We start from the raw sequence: 18039 nt of genomic DNA on the forward strand, positions 1-18039 counted from the left end.
ACCCTGCACTGTTCCCTCTCGCCAAAGCGCAGGGAGCTCTGGCAGAGGAAATGCCAGAGGCAGGTTCTTTGCAGAACCAAACAGCCCTCCCACCCCCCTGCTCTGGGACTTGCAGGTTCAACTCTGTTATAATACAAAACAGTCCTTTTCCCACTTCTGTTTTGCAGAATGAAAGGCTAAGGAAGGCCACAAATGGATGGAATCCAGGACCTTGTTTTGTCTTGATGCAATTAAAGACAGGCCAGGCCTGGATTCCTGGCATCAGCCTGTGTTTGTAGTCTGGAACCCATTTCCCTTTGTGAGCAACAAAATCCCAGAACCAGGGCTAATTTCATGGGGAAGATGCACTGCGGCCCCCCAGGAGGCTGAAACACAGATTCAGCCACCAGGCAAAATGGTTTCTAGTCTGTTGCGAAAAACAGCAAAGAACCCAGCCCTGCCCACAGCCCTCCTTGCTGAAGCGGGGAGTACGACAGCAACATGTTGGAGCCCAGTGCGACCCACACCACTGCTGGGTGTTCACTGCGCCCACAGACAGGAGGTACTCACACTTTCAGCATCTCGATGGTGACGGGCAGGGACCTCGTCCTGCCCAGGGTGCCATTGTCTTCTCCAAAGCCATCGTTCTCGAAGAGCAGCGAGTGAGCCCTGTGCGACCCCTCGGCAGGCGGGGTGACAGGCAGAGGACTGGCCAGAGCCTGCTGGATACGGATGTGCAATGGGATTTGGGGCAGGCGAGGCAGCACGTGAGGTTCGCCAAACCCTTGCTCTGCCGTCCTCTTCGATGTTTCCAAGGACCTGAAGTCTTCTGGAGGAGGAGGAGGAGGAGGAGAAGTCTCTTTGGGTAGGTCCAGGGAGCGTGGAGGGTCCAAGACAGGGTTGGAGGCAGGTAAGGGCATGCGCGGGGGTTCAGGGGGTATGTGCGTGGGCAGGGGCGGCGAAGGTGAGGGTGGCGGGTAAGCGGAGGTCATGTGTGTCGGTATCAGCGTGGGGCGGTTAGCTGTCACTGTCCTGTCGTTCGGGGGCTTGGGAGCGATAGCTGCCTCCGACGTGTTGTTAGGCAGGAGGCCTCTCTTCGGTGGGAGAGGAGGGGAAGGCTTAGACAAGCCTGTACCACTGTTCATTGCTTGAGAAAGTTCAGCTGAAAATAAAAACCACAAAAGCCACTATATTTAACAGGGCATTTTCCAGATATCCTTCACCAGCATGGAATAAGCATGGCAAAACACTCAGCCTTGAACCAAGCAACCTCTGCTTCTTTTCTGCTAGAACACAGTGCCAGAAATAACCAGGTTGCAAGCCTCTAGTTTGCCCTTCCTACAGCAAAGGTAAGACTTGGGAGAGCAGCCAGGAACAAGGAGGCTGGAGAGGTCTGTGCATCCTGCTGCTTTGGAGAGAGAGAAACAGCACCGGCCCCCAAGTGACAGCAGATGGAGCTCACCCAGATCTGCACGCTGCCTCAGCAAGGAATGCAGGTATGTAGGGCACTTTATGGCTATATTTACAGCATCAGTTTGCAAAGGAATCTGAGACATTCAGGACACCCCAGACTCCAGTTGTCTTTAAAGCTCCCTTGCACATTGAAAAACTCTTTGGGAAGTCTTACTCAAAGGCAAAAGTCAGCAGAATTGCAAGCAGCAATGCGCTCTCCCCATTTCTGTTCATCTGCCAGACCCAGCCCAAGAACACCTTGCTGCCAGTGGTTCCTGTGTGTTTGAGGATGAGTTTCTGCTCTGTCCCCTCTGCGCTTTCTTAAGCCCCACATAAGCTTCTCTGCAACTACAAAACAACTAGTAAAATTCCCAAAAATATTTAAGAGCCTTGAGTCTACATAGAGTTTCTCTGCTGGGTGGGAGAGGGGGAGAAGTGGAGATGGTGTGATATCATGGAAAAATCCTGCAGCAGGCAACCTCAGGTTCCTTAAACACCCTTTGGTTCCTAGGGATGAAGGTACACTGGCAAAGACTGCTCTTGCTTCAAAAGTTTGCTGCCCTTAACATTCGTACATCGATGGCTTCTCGGGCTCGGAAAGGTTTTGCCCACCTGCTTGAAGAGGATCAGATTTACTGCACGTTTCACCTGGAGCGGGTGACCGTCACACAGCGATGGTCACACAGCAGTGGCCCCAGCGCGGAGCTGGGAGGAATCCGCAGTACCAGACACCACAAGAGGGTGCTGCAAGCGGCAAGTGTTTCACTGAGATAAGGCTGCATAACTGGAGAGAGGTGGGAGCATTTTTGGGATGTTTAGCATTTTCAGACTTTCCCCTTGTAGATTAAGGGCCAGATTGTACAAAACACAGAGTGCCCTCAGCTCCCATCAACTTCAGCCCAGAGGGAATCCAGTATCTCCTCAGCAGTGCTTGAAGCCTGGCAGGACCAGGCTTGAGTCACCTTTGGGCAATCGTAGACAGATTTTGAAAGGGACCAAGTAGCTGGCAGAAGGGAGAGGAGACAGAAGGACTGGGCGCCGCTCAAAGCATCCTCCCGGGCCAGCCTGTCTCCCCTCAGTGCGATAAACCCAGTGCAATGACTGCCGCCACCTCTTGTGACGTGCCACCGTGGCCAGACCTGCTGCTCCAGCCCAGTCTGTGGCTCCTGAAACCTGTCAGTGGCACCAAGCACCAGGGCTGCCACCAAGCTCCCGGACAGCAGGACAGCACCGTTTGCCCCACTTGCTTTGTCAAGCTGATGCTGATTAAATTCCCACTCCCCACAAGCAAGTGTTTCCCAAGCCTTATTTTCAGCTACTGCATCAGACACACCAGAACCACCCTGAGAATGAACATAAGGGAACATCTTCATGACAGAACAAAGGGGCAATCTGCACATTAACAGTCCTCCCCTGCCTTAGGTTATAATAGCAGCACAAAAGCACACACATGCCCGAGTCAGAGCATACATCAAAGACCTGTGGAGAGCTCATGAAGCCAATTCCACTGCTGCTGTTTATCCAAAGCAACAAGGTCCGCACCGCAATGACTGCACGTGTGCCGCAGTTACAGCTCCATCATGCTGGATGCATGGCCCTGCAGAGAGCTGCAAAGCCTCTCTGCATCTGCATTCTCATCCAGGATACAGACGAGGGGCTGGCTGCTCTCCTCCGCAGCCCTGCAGCTGCAGGTGCACCGAGCCCAGCCCTGTATTGCTGGGGAGAGAAGCAGGCTGGGTCTGAACATACGTTTGATAGACTGCTGTCTCTAGCCACATTTTTTGTTCCACAAGCACCCCCTGCAACTAGTGCTGGGGCATTTCAAATACCATCTGTGATGTATGCAAGCAGCTTAAAGAAAACAAGAAAGTATTTCACCAGCTGCTCAGGCATGGTCAGACTAATCAAGCTGGTCTGGCATACGGGAGTGTTTAATGCCATATCAAGGTTGCTTGCAAAACCTGCTCGAGCAAGAAGCCCCAAGCAGAACAGACTGATGGAGTTTGTACTGAAAGCAGTGGCCTAGGCTGCTTCAGATGGTAACTTGCACATGATCTAAGCTTCTACCACTGCCTCCCAAACCACACCTGGGTAACGCCTCCGGTTTCTGCAATAACAGTGCAGACCTGTCTGATTGATCTTCCTGGGAACCTCCCTCCTGATCTGTACCAGCCTCTGCTAACCCAATCCAAAGATTAGCAGGTGGGCTGGGAAATACGAACAGCCCAGCGTCTGGATGGAAGTTGTCTCATTTACTCCAGCAATGTTGTACCTTTAAGGCCTCTAAAATTCCCCAAAGAGGGTGGGGATTCCTTCAGCTTTAAGAAACTCTCCACAGATCTTCTGGTTAGAAAAATTAGAGAGATAAAGACAGACTAAGTGGGAAGATTTAGCTCAAATTACAGTTGAGCTTATTTATCCATGGGACAAGACTTAAGGATAAGACTAATATGGCAATACCCTAGCCAGAGACCTTAGAGAAGGTGCCCGAGTATAACCAGGGAGGTCTGAATTACCCCTGCCATCTCCTGGCCTCTCTGCACTAAGTGGAAACCACACGGCCCAGCAGTGACAGCCATAATAGAAATCGTTTGGTGCGATGCAGATTTTTTTTGTTTGGTTTTGGGTTTGTGTTTTTTCCGAAAGCCCAGCTAAAAGCATCAATTCTCACTGACCACAGCCTCAAAGCAAAAATCTCATACACCACCCACCAACCCCAGCTGTCCACAGCTGAATCCCAGCCAGCCCTCAGTGAAGCATCATCATTCAAAGGCCCTGTCTTACAGCTGACAGAGAAATGCCTTCCCCTCTCCTTGCACCACCCGCACACTCCTACCAAAAGCAGGCAGGGATTCCTTCCTGCCGGTACCTGCTGGAAACCCGCACGTCTGACAGACTGGACAGCTCGTGGCAGAAGATGCAGTAATTATTGTTCTCAGCACATGTGCGCTCTGGCTAAACACTGGCAGATCTTCGGAGTCCAAACTGAACTGGACTCAGGAAAGATGGTCAGACATTCACGATAATGTTTGCTGCATCATACTAAAAATCTTCCCTTACAAAGGGAAGAGGATCTCAGAGCAAGGGCTCCTGAACATCCCAGGGTACAAAAACCAGCTTACAGAAGGCACTTACCTATTACTGAGTTGCTATTTCTGTTGACAGGTTTGGGAGGAGGGACGGGAGGCTGTTTGGCAGGAGCTGTGCTGGTGGTACTCGTGGGAGCAGTAGTGTTGGCACTGACGAGAGCTGGGGGCAGAGTCCTGGGGGCTGGGGAAGGGGCAGCTGTGGAATTGACTGTCTTTGCCGCAAGAGGGGCTGTGGTGGAGGGTGCAGTTTTTGCAGTGCTGCTGGCGGGTGCTGGATCCTTCGCCTGCGCTTCGTTTGTCTCCTGGGAAGTGGACGGAGGTCTTTTTGGAGGAAGCACAGGCTGTCTGGAAGCATACTGCTCCTGAGGTGGTTCCAGTTCAGGCCCCGAGTGGCTGCTGGATGAGCCTGCAAAGTGAGACAGCTCGGTTTAAGATTCTGGAGGGCCCAGAGTAGGGTGGGAAGAATCAGATGAGAATTCAAAACTGGTCTGTGGAGAATCTGAAGCAACCAATTTTGTACACATCTGGTTTCTTACCCTGCCTTTTCTTTGGTTCCTCAGCTGGAACAGGCTTCCTAAGGCTGGATGGCTTTGTGGCCGCCTCCTCCTGGCTGGCCAGGTTACAAACCCCAGGACCACCGATTGGGACTGTGTGGCCATTCTTCAGTGCAGGTGGGTTCAGCTTCTCTGGTTCTTCACCATCTGCAAGGGCACGGGAGGGGAGAGAAGCAAACAGAAAACACTCAGAAAGCACGAGACAGAGGAGACAGGGCTGATCTGACTGAACCACCACGGATCCGCACCAACCTCTCTCTGGCTTCTGAAACCGTTAGTCTTCAGTCTACCTTCTGCAGAGGAGAGCCCCGGAGCACTGACTAGCTGAAGCTGAGAGCCCTTGATTTCATTATCAACAAGCAAAACAGTACAGCACTGTACCCATCAAGCACTTTACTTCAGCAGCCTGTTAATCTACCACCTTGTTTAGAAAGGATGCTACTGCATTTAAGACTAGTATGCCTAATGCTGTGCTACAGCCCAAGGAAGTTGCAATCACAGTTAAAAACCTCCAGCAGCTTCTGCATCTACCCACCATTAGAGCATTCACAAATTCTCTGCTGCAGTACAAAATCCAACACTAACTAGTCAAGTAATCTGCTGGACATGCAATAATAGATTTTGATAAAGTCTTAAAATCAGTTGAAGCACCTCTAGTTTCCTTCTGTTTCTACCCTGGATTTGGCACAAAAATCACTGCTCTACCCAAAACATCCCACAGCAAGGCGTATTTCCCCACTTTTTAACCTTTGTTTTCATCAGATACATCTCCAGAATCTGATGTAGTTCATCTTGACTATTTTTGCCTTTACAGACAGAGTTTCCCAAACATTAAAAGCAAGACCTCTTTTGGAAAAACAACCCCATCCTCTTTTCAGCCCACGCTTTTGAGAGCACTTAAAGCCCCAGTCACATTGAGGAAATACTCAACCGTTCTCTGTCTCTGTAATTGCCCTGACAGGACAAACTCTTCATAATATTATTCCCAAAGATCAGACTTTGCATCCACTCTAATGGGCCACTGCCCATTCTGACCGCTTTCCAGCTCAAGAAAACTTGAATAGATACATCACCAATTTGATGAAAAAGCCATAGCACTTCCAGACTACCATCTCTCAAGCAGTTGCAGTATGTGGCATCGTGCCCACCCCCCTGCAGGTGTCAGACCCCAGCGCACTCTGTTGCTCTCATTTTTGATGATTTATTCCACTGCCCTCTTCACCTCTCCTCTCCCTGCCAAGGTAACACCTCCCCCTTCCCTAACCCGGTGTTATTCAGAAGCTAAAAGCAAAGGTGCCAAGAAGCCAAAAAGCTCCCCAGGCTCTTTTCTGCAACAAAATAGCCTTGGTTCCTGAGAGGAGATGGAGGACCGCTCTGCCTCACTTAGCTGCCCTTCCCTGAAATGCAGGAAATACAGACAGCAACAAGAGGGAGTTTCCTCCCCAGGCAGGGCTGAAACTAAGAGATGAGCCAGAGCTTTTTATAGCAGCAATTGCCTCTGGCCAGCTGAAGCTTTCAGCAAGGGAGACAGGAACAGTATGGTCTAGCTTTCCTTACCATTCAAACCCTGCATGCCCTTCTCTGGCAGGGAGCTGCAGCACCCACAGAAGTCTCCTGATGGCCTTCTGACACCACCTTACTCTCAACTTCAGCTCCAGCGACCTCCTTCAAGGTCAAGACAGTCCACCGCTATCTTCTTTCCTTACTGTGAGCCCAGCACAACCTGCTAACCACCAGCCCGGGGAGCAGCAGGACCTCACCTCCCAGCTGTACCGGGTTTGAAAGCCTCTGCTATACCTCGTCCCTACCTCCTCACTCACTTGTCTCAAAGGATTTCGAGCATTTTTTTCTCCTAAGAACTTGCCTAAGAAAATTAACTGACCTTGTAAGAGTAGGTGTTAGAATTGCAAGCAAATACGATAACCTACCACCTCTGTCTTATGACTGCCCAAGTGTCTTAAACTCATAGAAAGGATTAAGATAATGTGCTTTCTAATCTAACCCTCCTGACAATACCAACTGCTCCCTCATACCTTGGATTTGCACTTTGTCCAGGCTATAGCCATCTTCTGTTTCTTAAGCCAGATCAGATGACCCAAAGCACAAAATAATTCCATCTCTTAACCACGCTTCTGTTACACCCTTACAGTTTGGAAGAGCTCTCCTCTGTCATCTCTAGCTGGAAGTTTGTTATGCAAAGCCTTTGATCTCTCTTCCACAGTTTCACCCCGTGACCTCACACACCAGTACACCAGTGAACTCTTCCTCCAGCCCAGCATTTACACCCTCGGGTAGTTGTAGATGGCTTTCATTACAGCGTAGCTGCAAACAACTGTGTTAAGGCTTTTCCTCTTGGTTTTGCTTTCAGTGGTTTGGTCTGAAAACCACTTTCTCACCTCAACTTTTCCACTTTGCATCTTTCTTAGAACCACCCTGAAACTTCCATTAGGTTAAGGCTGCCTCTGCAGTACGTCTTTTGAGGTGCAGTTATACATTGCTCAAGCCAAAGACCAGGCTGCTGCCCAGACAGGTGGGCTACTCTCCCGCCACACGTTCCTGCCCCCTCCCTCGTACCCACGTCGCCCAACCCGCAGCCAGGTGACTAGAATGTGACCTGATCTGCCTGAAAAGTTATTTTAGCAGGATGGCCCTAACTCAGAGACATCAGGGATGATAGAAAAGGGGATGAGACTTCTTTGACAGCAGGGCAAGCTTCAGTAGGCTTAGCCATGACTAACTGCGACATCACACCATGAAGCATCTCAGCTATCAGCTTTAAGGAAACGCCCCTTCCCAGGTAGCTCAAAAGTCATCAGCTGGTTGCTTTTGCCAAGCCTAAGGCCTTCGAACCTGAGCTCCGAGGTCAGCGGCTCTCCCGCAGTGGTTCGAGTGCGGTCTGGAACGTGATCAGAGCAAGCCGGAGGTGGTGAGCGCAAGGGTGATGGAGGAGCTTAGCAGGACACGACACGGCAGCTAGAGCGGGACACGTACAAGAGGGACAGGATAGGAAGTGACACACAGAACACCCCTTCCCTCCTTGCTGGCAGCAGACAGGAAGATGTCGCTAAGAAAGCGCAATGCCCATCTTGGACATCTTCCTCGCTGAACAGCCTGCCTTCCTTGCCAGGTGCAAGAGGTCAGAGAGAGCGTATTGAAAAGAGCAAGACAGACAGGAACCACATTAGCAAAGAGCCATCAAATCTGTCTCCCATAAAAGAACGGCTGCAAGGGTGAGGTTTCGCTAGAGGAAGATCAGCTACACAGAACACAGACAGGAGGAGAAGTTCATTTGCAGACTCACCCTGCTCAGGGTCTTCCAACAGAACCCCTCTTTTTACCAGCTCCTCTCTTGGCTTTCGCATAGAAATCTTTCGTTCTAAAACTGATATTAAATTGAAAAAAAAAGCACTCAGAAAACAGGGTAAGCTAGAAATTCAAGAAGATACTTTTTTTTAAAGGGATCCTCTGGAGGAAATAAAAGGGCTTCAAATGTCACTGGTTTTGCATGATTAAGAGGAGGGAGGAGGGATTGCACGTTCAGGCCTGCACTTCGCACTTGACTGGTGATCGTGGACCCTCCCTCCCCACAGCTGCTTGGGGAGGTTCTTTGCAAGAAAGGAATTTGTTTGTCTGAAACTACTCCTCCATGGCAAGGTGTTTCTGGAGAGGTTGCAGGTGCCAGCCCATCACCAAAGTCACATTTAAGTTCTTGCGCGTGCCAGAACTCAGGCTTGCGACAGCAAGCCCTTCTCACTAGCCAGATGGCTACCGGCAGGTTTCCCAAGTGGAAGAAGGGACTCCCACCCACCCCAATTACCTTCCGAAGTCTCTTTAAATTTGTCACTGCTTTTCTTTTTCCTCCACTTCCAGGGTTTGAAGATCTTGCCAAAGCTTGAGAACTTGCTTTTCCGCTTTGTGGGAGGTGTGGTGTCACCCGATTCCAAAACATCTACCCCCATGCCAGCATCAGTCGGGGGGTGATCCACCTCTTCAGCTGCACGGAAAAGAATAAAGAAGTTACCTTCGTGCGGCAGATAAAAGCTGCCATCTCCCACCGACCTGCCCTTTGCACACTGGGTGACGCACATTCATGCAAAGAAGGTAGCGATACTCCATGCCTTCAGGTAACCCGTCAGTGCCTCACATTAGCTTGGGGAGACAAGAGTGGGGTTTCCAATGTTAACAGCGCAAAGGGTAACCGATAGGCTTTCTAATGAAACCAGGATTAGTTTAAATTTGCAGCGTCACAGCTTTGCCCAAGGAACACAAGTCACTTTGCTGCAGTTTCTCATCTTCAGTTGGAAGCAACTGTGCTAGACATGAGTAATTACACGAACACAAATACCTTCCAGACTGTCTACACACACTGAAATTACCAGACCCACTACAACAGCTGTATGTGCTAGAGCTTAGCCTCCCTGATTTTTCCCTCTATAAAGAAGGCCAGCAACACTGGCCAAGAGCAACAACTACACAGGAAAGCAACACAATACAGGCCTGCGCTCCACCTACTGTACTCGAAGTCTCCGGAGAGCAACGCAAGGAGGACATGGAGGCGGGATGGGACGCACAAAAAATCCCCAACTCGCTGCAACAGAAAAGCTCAAAAAGAAGCGACGTGCAAAGCAGAACCAGAGCACGAAACGCTAAGCCGGTGACTGTCAGTTCTGGCTTGCCTGTTGTTGCTGTTTTCTGGGTATTTGATGAAGCATAAGGGAACACTTAAAACCAGCAGAATCTAGCAATGCCTGCAAAAAAAAAAAAAAAAAATCGGCGTGCACACAGCCTAAGTGAAGCCAGCTGGTGGCCTGCTTCATGGTCATAATTTACAGGCAGAGAATCCCTTGGCTTCAGCACTGCAAGAGACAGGAGCACCCAAGCTGCGTTGCAGAAATCCATTAAAACACGCAATATCAAGAACAGAGCCTCTAGACTTCCTAGAGCCCTACGACGCAGTCCTGCCAAACCCCGCATACCGCAGGCTGAGGTGCCTGTTACAAATTGCACTTGCGTGTCTGATTTTTGAGCCTCTAAGTCAAACGTTCTGGAGTTTGCAAGACTTCTGGGATCACAAAAGACCTTTTAGTCAACTTCAGACAAGCCTGTATGACGTGCCTGCAGAAAAGACAATACCCCCCAGGCCACGCGGGAGGTTCAGCCAAGAATCCCATCTCCTGAGGCTAAGAGATCGGGAAAGGAATTTTAGGGGAAAGCCATGTTGCACACAGGACAAAGAGCTAACAATGTTATCTGCAATGTCCTACAAATATCTACCAAGGATACATATCCAGATGGGAAAAAGCAGATTCTGTCAACATGGGAAAGAGCAGATTCAGGACAGGGAGGGGGAAAAACCCCAAACCCAGGGGGAAAGAAAAAAAAAGTTGTTTAGTGGAGCTTTACCTGCAGCCCCTGTAGAACTTCCCAGCATGAGATTTCAGACCCCAGGAGGTGTCAACATGGGGAGCCCCAGCCACAGGCTCCCGAGCAGCCTCGGGCCGGCTGCGCTGGGGACAGGCTGTCACTGTGCAACACTGCAGCACAGACGGATCCCAATTTTTTAGTCTGAGCACAAATGAAATGGAAGATCACTGAATAACAGGGAGGAGAAGAGCAACAGAGACGTGCCAACAGCACAAGGGAAACCAGAGAGTGTTTCAGTAGGAGGATCTAGATCACATGTGAGAACCACAGTCTTTAACCAAATGATGGAGGAAGAGGAAAGCCAACCCAGGGCTCTGGTTTACCAAGAGGCTGCAGTGGCAAGGAAGTGCCACTGTGCTAGCCAGCAGGGAAAAAAGGCTTTTCAGAGCTAATTGTGGCCATTTCAGACTTTACCTAAAATGCATGACCCTTCCAGATCTGTACTGGTTTCTCTGCTCTCACTCACGGAGCTCCAGATTTCACACAGAGACAGTTGATGGGGCTTTTCTGTTTGGCTGTTGGTTGTATTTTTTTTTAATCAGTCCCCTAACAGAATGCTCGCTCCGAACCAGTGAAAAGCTGATGCCAGCCGACATTTATTTGAAAAAGCAAGATCAAGTCAGGATCTGAGCCGCTTCTTAAAAGAAGAAATCTGGCTTCATAACAGGAGAGAAATTGGGTGGAAAGTAACATACAAAATGTCAGCGCCGATCTGTGATTTTCTGCGGCTCTATTCTGTGATTTTTTTTCTGCCGGGAGGGAGGGAGGATACAAGGGGGGGGAGGCATTTCAAGAAGATTGTCTAGATGTTTAGAGGCACTTTCTTCAGAGACTAGAACATTAGCCCTGGAGTTGTACATGTAATTTTAAAAAGCAGCATTCACTTTGTTCAACAGAGCGTTCCCAAAGTTTCCCAGGCAGGCAAGACCGCTCGCCAGGCACAAGCTGTGGGCTGAATTTGGATCCCAAGTGCCACGCAGCGGCGCTTCCCTCACCTTTCCAAGGAGCAGTAACAGCGCTGGAGGCAGTTGTACCGAGCTCACTTTGTATATATCCCTTCCCTGAATTGCTCTTAGGAATGTAACTCATGCGCTGTCTGCCACCCAAGGTGTCAGAGTGCTGCACTAAGCAAAATAAGTTATTAAAAGAAAACTCAACCATCAGGTCCACAGATTAATGACTGGAGACCTCGGCAAGCTGCAATGTCTCCTTTTCCAATTAAAGGGAGAACAGCAAGCATTCCCCCGCCACAGTCACCTCCGAGCGGCTACAGAGGAACAGTGGCCATGAAAGGATGAGCCGAAACTGCAGGAGACACACGATACCCCCAGAGCAGGAGCAGCTAAAAAGCAGGGAGGGTGGGGGAGAGCCCACATGCAGGTTTTACTCCAGGCAGAACCTCTTTCAGCAGCTCCTGCAGTCCAGGTCTGGCTGTCAAGTCAAATACCATCTCAGGGTGGAGTTTCACACCAGGTACCTGACTGCCACTAATTGCAATTGTGCAGGTTAATACAAAAGCTGGGTTTCACAAGGATGTTCAGCATCAATAGCTAGTAACTCAGTTCCTGCCCCTCTGCCATGCTGCTCCACCACCCATGCTGTCAACTGCTTGTAGGCTTGGGCCGTGCGTCAGGTCTTGTTCAACACAAAACCACTCGCTTTCACTGTTTTATAATCAGTTCCATGTCTAAAAACAGCCATGCAAGAGGGCGAGACAGGCATGGCATGTGCCCCTTCATAGTCTAAAACCACAGTCCAAATCGTTTTCACCACCCCCTTTGCTCTGTGTAGAATAAAACTCGATCCACGTTACTAAGCATTGTGAACATGCCGAGACCGCTACAGCCCACCGGGCAATCCCGATGCCATGAAGGCAACTTCCCTCCCCGATACAAGTGAAATTCAGTTCAGTTCTGCAGCTCAGGCTGCCCAGGAGAGCCTGTAATGCCCTTCCGCAGCACTCTGCCTTTTACCATCCATAATTACCACACGGACATAGACATTTAAAAGAGTCTGTTGTGATGCAATTATGAATTGCATTTACTGCTAATTAGCGGGTGGATCAGCAGCTGTAGGTATGCTTTACGGATCTGTATTTTAAATAACCTCATTGTTCAGTGACTGTTCACATTAGATAGTGCACATTAGATGAGCACTATCAGAAAGGGACCTTCCCTTCCATTCACAGCCCATTTCCAGCTCAGATTTCCTTGAAATGGTGCAGAGAGGACATTTCTTGCCCAAGCTGCCTTCACCGTGAAGGGAGCCTCAGCGAGGTGGATTCTCTGTGCCTCCCCTTGCTCTGCTCTCCGAGGTACAGGAGGGTCCCTAAGCTGCTTTGCAATGCAAGGCAGAAACCCCTCCTCATGAGTCATGCACTGGGAAACTGCTACCGAACCACAGCGCGCTGCTTGGGGAAAGAAACTGGGCAAAAATAGACAAACTGGGCTGTAAGCAAAGGGTGAGAAGCATCAGGAAGCTGCTGCCCTCACCCAACCCAGCCCTCGCTCAGCACCACAGCTGTTTTACCTGCATGGCAAGTCTGTGGCCAAGAGACCAGCCTCACCTTCACCACGGTCCCAGGCTGGCAAACCCATTTAAAATTTATGAAAAAGGTTAAACGAGGTCATGCAGGTGAACCCAGGGGAGTCCCCATTAGAAACTTTCCAATAAGCAGGTCCCTAACACACCCCCATGCCAAAGCATGACCTTGTTTAACCCTTCTGCACGATCTACACGAAGTACCCACTTCGGAAAAGTGTCCCTGAAGCAGGGAGAGCCCCGCAGAGCCCACCAGCGCCCCGTGCCTACCCCACTGCCCCGGCTGAGGAAAACCTCCAGAACAAAACAACTGCTGCAGCTTCTGCACACTGCCCCAGGCTAGCGTGGGTGCTCCCCCTCGAGATGCCCTGGAGCACCCAACCTGCCATGCCTCGGAGAGACCCCCAGGACCCAGCTGGGAGCGCTGCCCTGGCTGCCATCTCCCACCTTCCCGGCCAGAGCCTGCTGCCATTTCAGATCTTCTCTCTGAAACACTTAACATGCCCTGATCCTGTTCCATCAAAACAAGCAGGTGAATTTGAGCTGTTTAAACAGCAGATTTGTGTTAACCCAAAATGTTTAGACTGAAATAGTCTAGGGAAACGTCACAAAATTGGCACAGCCTGGAGACACAAGGCGGCAGAAAGCTCCAGCAGTGCCAAGCAGCTAGGGATGCAGCCCTCCGTCAGTACGCCTGGCCAGCTGGTCTTTCAAACCCTCCCCCTGCAGACTGCTACACACATTTACACCCAAGTCTTGCCGTTAAAACGCAGACGGAAAAAAGCTCTTCTCCCCCTGCACCTCGTGTTAGGTGCAAACTGTTGTGCAAGAACACGGGTGGTGTTGAGCTACTGCTGTAGTGTTTCTTTCCAGAGAAGAGAAACCATTTCAGTGGAAGAACCCAGAGACTCGCAGTTGGTCTCCGAGCTCGTCACGCAGTCAGCAAATGGCTGCGGTGCTGCACGTGTCATCTGCTCCCAAAGCTTTTGCCAGGCTTGGGGCAGCCATTCCCATTAAAGATGGTAAAGCTTTCACTTCTACCACTACTCTCAATGGGTCAAACCAGCAGAGCCAGGATCCATGGGGTCAGATAAAAATACCAGACATGTTCATACCATCGCCCTCCACACGGGACACTCACAACAGCAAGCAGCTATCTAGCTGACCTTTAGGAAATACCAACATATAAATGTAATGGTTTAATGGTCACACCGTGGTCTAAGGGAGGAAAAGCCATTACGTGAGCAAATACAGTTAACCCTCATCTTCAGAGATCAAGGCCCAGAATACCCTTTCATACAGCAACGCACTACCAGCCTAGCAAAAGGCACAGCAGAGAGTTCAGGTACCAACAAGAATAATCAAAAAGCCCTTCCTTCATTAAGGACCATCTCTCACAGGGAAGATGCCTGCAACAGTACAAGAGATACGGGCACCTCGGATGCACATTATTAAGAAAAAAAATTAAACCCAAGCTGCATCTAGTGTAGGTCATTGCAGAATTAGTCCTGGTGAATTTTTTAAACCATTTTAACTCAGGCCACACACCATCAAAAGCCAGCACGGCTATGGAGAAGTTTATTTTGTTTTTAACTAGCACACCATTACATAAGCCAAGAATCACTTCAAGATCCAAGTTACAGACCCTGACGAAGGAAGGCTGAAGGCTGTGAAGAAATCAAAGAATTGCATCCCAGATGCTGACAATTCGTATTTTATTGCTATATGCCTGGGAGGGAAACTACTGATTTGCAGCGTTCATGAAGAAAATGGCACAATCCTTTAAGGATGAAGGGTCAGTGAGCCCCCGGACAGGACAGCAGACTGAAGTCGTTAGGAAAAGACTGAGAACACGCTGCTTTTCTACCTGAATTACCTCCGCAGATATCCAAGAGTTGGTGGAGCAGATTTTAGCTCCAAAAGATGATGCATCTTGCCACTGCCTACACTACCACAGGCTCTTTACCTCAGTCCTCAGTCCTTTTCAGAGATGTTAAGATCTGTTAAATTCTATATTCCTTAAGAGACATCCTTGCACAGGAAACAAGAAAGCATCAGTATTTTGCTTTGTAACAGGACTTTCATAGTGTGTAAATCATGAGCTTGAGCCAGACTCTTTCCATCTGCAAACCACAGTTCACCCAGAACCTGATCCACCTCTTGTTGTAGTAGTTACTACAGGATTTCCACAAATCCCAGGAGTTTCTGTTCACAAGGAGCTCACCAGGCATTTCTGTCTCTCAGTCATAGCCTCAAGGCTCAAAGACAGACAGAACTGCAGCAGCGAGACTACGCTACAGCAAAAGACAGCATAAACGCTTAGCTGAGAGCTAAAAAGCACTCAGACAGATCAGGCACTTCGATGCCACGCAGCGACTCTGAACGCTTTTGCTTAATCACCTCTATTTTCCTAAGTTACACATGCACCTGAAATTCTGCTACCACAAGGCCAAAAGGTGCATCGGGAACTTCTGCTGAGAATGTGACTGCTCGTTATGCACCTACCGTCACCGTCCCTTCAGGAGCAGGTTTTGCGGTACAGCCTGGACCTAAGGCTACAGCGGCACCCGCTGCCTCGCGGCACGGAGCCTGCGCGGGGTCCTCACTGGCTCACACTGTGGGACTGCAACAAACCCTCCCGTTGCCAAAACAGTGTTGATGCACTGGAGAACAATTCAGCTCCCTCCTCTCAGCTTTGTTGTGCCGGACAGAGCAGTTACGAATCCAAGAAGCTTTCCAGCAAACAGCTACAACTCAAAAAGCAAACAAAGACTCTTTTGAGGGAAATGCTGTTTAGGTTCAAGTATCAAAAAAGCACTTTAGGTAAATGTTCCTAGCTTCCTGTAACGGCATTAAAAACTTCATGTGTGTTTCCTGAATGGTCCAGGGAAGATGAGAATCCTGACCTTAAAGCAATAAAAGACTGTGGTCACAAAACAGCTTCAAATAGTCCCAGCCCTCGGCTTCCCTGTCTTTTGTACAGTTCTCATCACCATGATCTTACAAGTGTAATTTTCAACAGCATCCTGTCAAAGTTAATGCAAGAACCATCTCTTCAAGTTCACAATTTATTCAGTAGACATTATGCAAACTGTGCCATGAAGAAAAAAGATTCCCGATAGCAAACGACCATTTGCGGAAACACCAGGTCCGCTGGCCTCCAGTCTGTGGCAAAGGACAGTGTCATTACACCAAGTGAGCCCACTCCCCTGAAAATCACAACTGCCTCTGGTGCTTGATGAGAGGAAGAGCCCAAGACTGAACAGGTCGGCTTCTAACAGCGCGTAAATCCAAGGAGAAGATGCTGTTAATCTCCATTGACAGTATGAAGACGACTGAAGTTTTACATCTCCCTCCCATTCTCTCAGTACCACTTATTTTTAGCAGCTCTTGAACAAGACTAGCTGGATTGAACTGGGGGTGCGGAAGAGAGAATCACTGGTTTAATCTGAGCCCTAAAAATACTTGGTAGGTTCAAAGTTGTAAAAGTGAAAGAGAATGAAAAAAAAAAAATCTGTAACTCAGGGAGCTCTCCACGTGCAAACATCAAGTGTTTCCCTAAAAATCAGATCATTCCACTTTACGGATGAGAATAAGCGACTCAGCTGACAGCAAATCGGTATGAGATAAAAGGGAACGGCACAATGCATAAAGTCTCCTCTTATAGTCCGCGCATGGCAGTCCCAGCGCTGGGAACAGCACCTAAGACAGAGACCTGGAAATAACACTGACCTACACACAGCGTTCTGGAAGCGGTGCTACTTCCAGCACTTAAAGCAAGGTTGTGCCTGCTACAGCCTGCCAGTTACTCAGACACCTCGCAGAGTGGAGAGGAGAAACAGGCAGGAAGATGACTGCCAAGCCTCTTCTCCCCCCGAAACTACTACGGCTGCCCCAAAAAGCTGGGTGTCATCACACACAAGGAGGCAATTCTGGACAGCTTTGATCCAGGCAGGCTATCGGGGCTGGCTCCTACCCCGCTCAGGTGAATTTTACCGCTGTCCAAGCTCTTTGCAAAGCTCGTGTCCCTGAACCTGGCCATGCAAGGCAGAGGCTATCCCTAAAAACTGCAGCTCAGAGCCTGCCCGGAGATCAACAGAACATGTTGCACAGCAATTGCATGTGACATGACTAAGAGAAAGGAAGGAAATGGAGTTATTTCTCTGGCTTCTCCTCCCAGCTCCCGAGCCGGGCGCAGGTTACACAAGCCCCGCATTCCACTCCTCCCGACTCCTCCGTTTCACCTGCAATCCTGCCCTGCCACAGCCCCAAAGTTTCCTCCATCTCCCTTGCCCTCCATTACTCACCCAAAGCAGCTGGATTTACCGGTCTCGAGAAGTGTGGCTGCCCCATTAGATTCTTTTCTAAGCAGCTCTCTGAGAGGAGGCGGGAGGGGGAGAGAGGAAAAAAAGTCTACCCTGAGAGAGCACTTTAGTCCTTTAAAATTATAAATCCACGCTTCGGACTGGGAAGGAGCCTGGCAAGGGAGGTGGCTGCCAACTCTCAGGCAACAGCACGGGTGTCTGCCGGTCCAGCGCAGGTCCTGTTCTCCCCGTACCCCATGGCCAGGCACTTGATTCTCATAAATAGGCGTCCGTGCCAGCTCCCTTCACGCAGGAATGCCTGTCATTCCAGAGCCGAGCTGGCTAGGGCCAAAGCTCAGGAAGGGGAGGAGACAGCCAGCCACGCTCCAGCCACTTAGCTGCATAATCCAAATCATCAACACCCCTCGCTCCTTCCTCGCGTCAAGTTTAGCAAGAAGAAAGAAAAGCTGGGAGCGAGAAGAGAGGGAGACCAGGGTGTTTTAGCTCAAGGAAGGGCTTGGAGAAACCACGCATGCCAATACACAGAGGGGTTTCACCTCCCAAACAGGATCAAAGAGGTAATAGCGTACCCGAGCCTGCAAAACACAAACCAAGGTGGTGATGAATGAGAAAGCGTGGTACTCTAACTGATGTAGCAGCTGCACTATCCTGAGAGCAAAGGGAATTTCAAAGAGT

At 49.7% G+C, this 18039-nt stretch overlaps 1 protein-coding gene across 8 annotated transcripts in view; it reads right to left on the minus strand.

The window, feature by feature from the left end:
- Positions 1-18039, minus strand: part of PHACTR4 (phosphatase and actin regulator 4) — a 68524-nt gene that overhangs the window by 6357 nt on the left and 44128 nt on the right. For 6 of the 8 annotated variants that reach the window (XM_075114866.1, XM_075114867.1, XM_075114868.1 and 3 more), the window contains 5 exons: positions 8892-9068; positions 8376-8456; positions 5057-5221; positions 4567-4926; positions 550-1141 (listed from right to left, as the gene is read on the minus strand). In XM_075114866.1, coding sequence (XP_074970967.1) covers positions 550-1141; positions 4567-4926; positions 5057-5221; positions 8376-8456; positions 8892-9068 — 1375 coding nt within the window. Of the gene's footprint in view, positions 1-549; positions 1142-4566; positions 4927-5056; positions 5222-8375; positions 8457-8891; positions 9069-17346; positions 17660-18039 lie in introns of those variants that run through there. The other 2 variants (XM_075114864.1, XM_075114872.1) reach the window with 2 other exon arrangements.

The sequence above is a fragment of the Phalacrocorax aristotelis genome, chromosome 20, assembly GCF_949628215.1.
Source record: "Phalacrocorax aristotelis chromosome 20, bGulAri2.1, whole genome shotgun sequence".
NCBI lineage: Eukaryota > Metazoa > Chordata > Aves > Suliformes > Phalacrocoracidae > Phalacrocorax > Phalacrocorax aristotelis.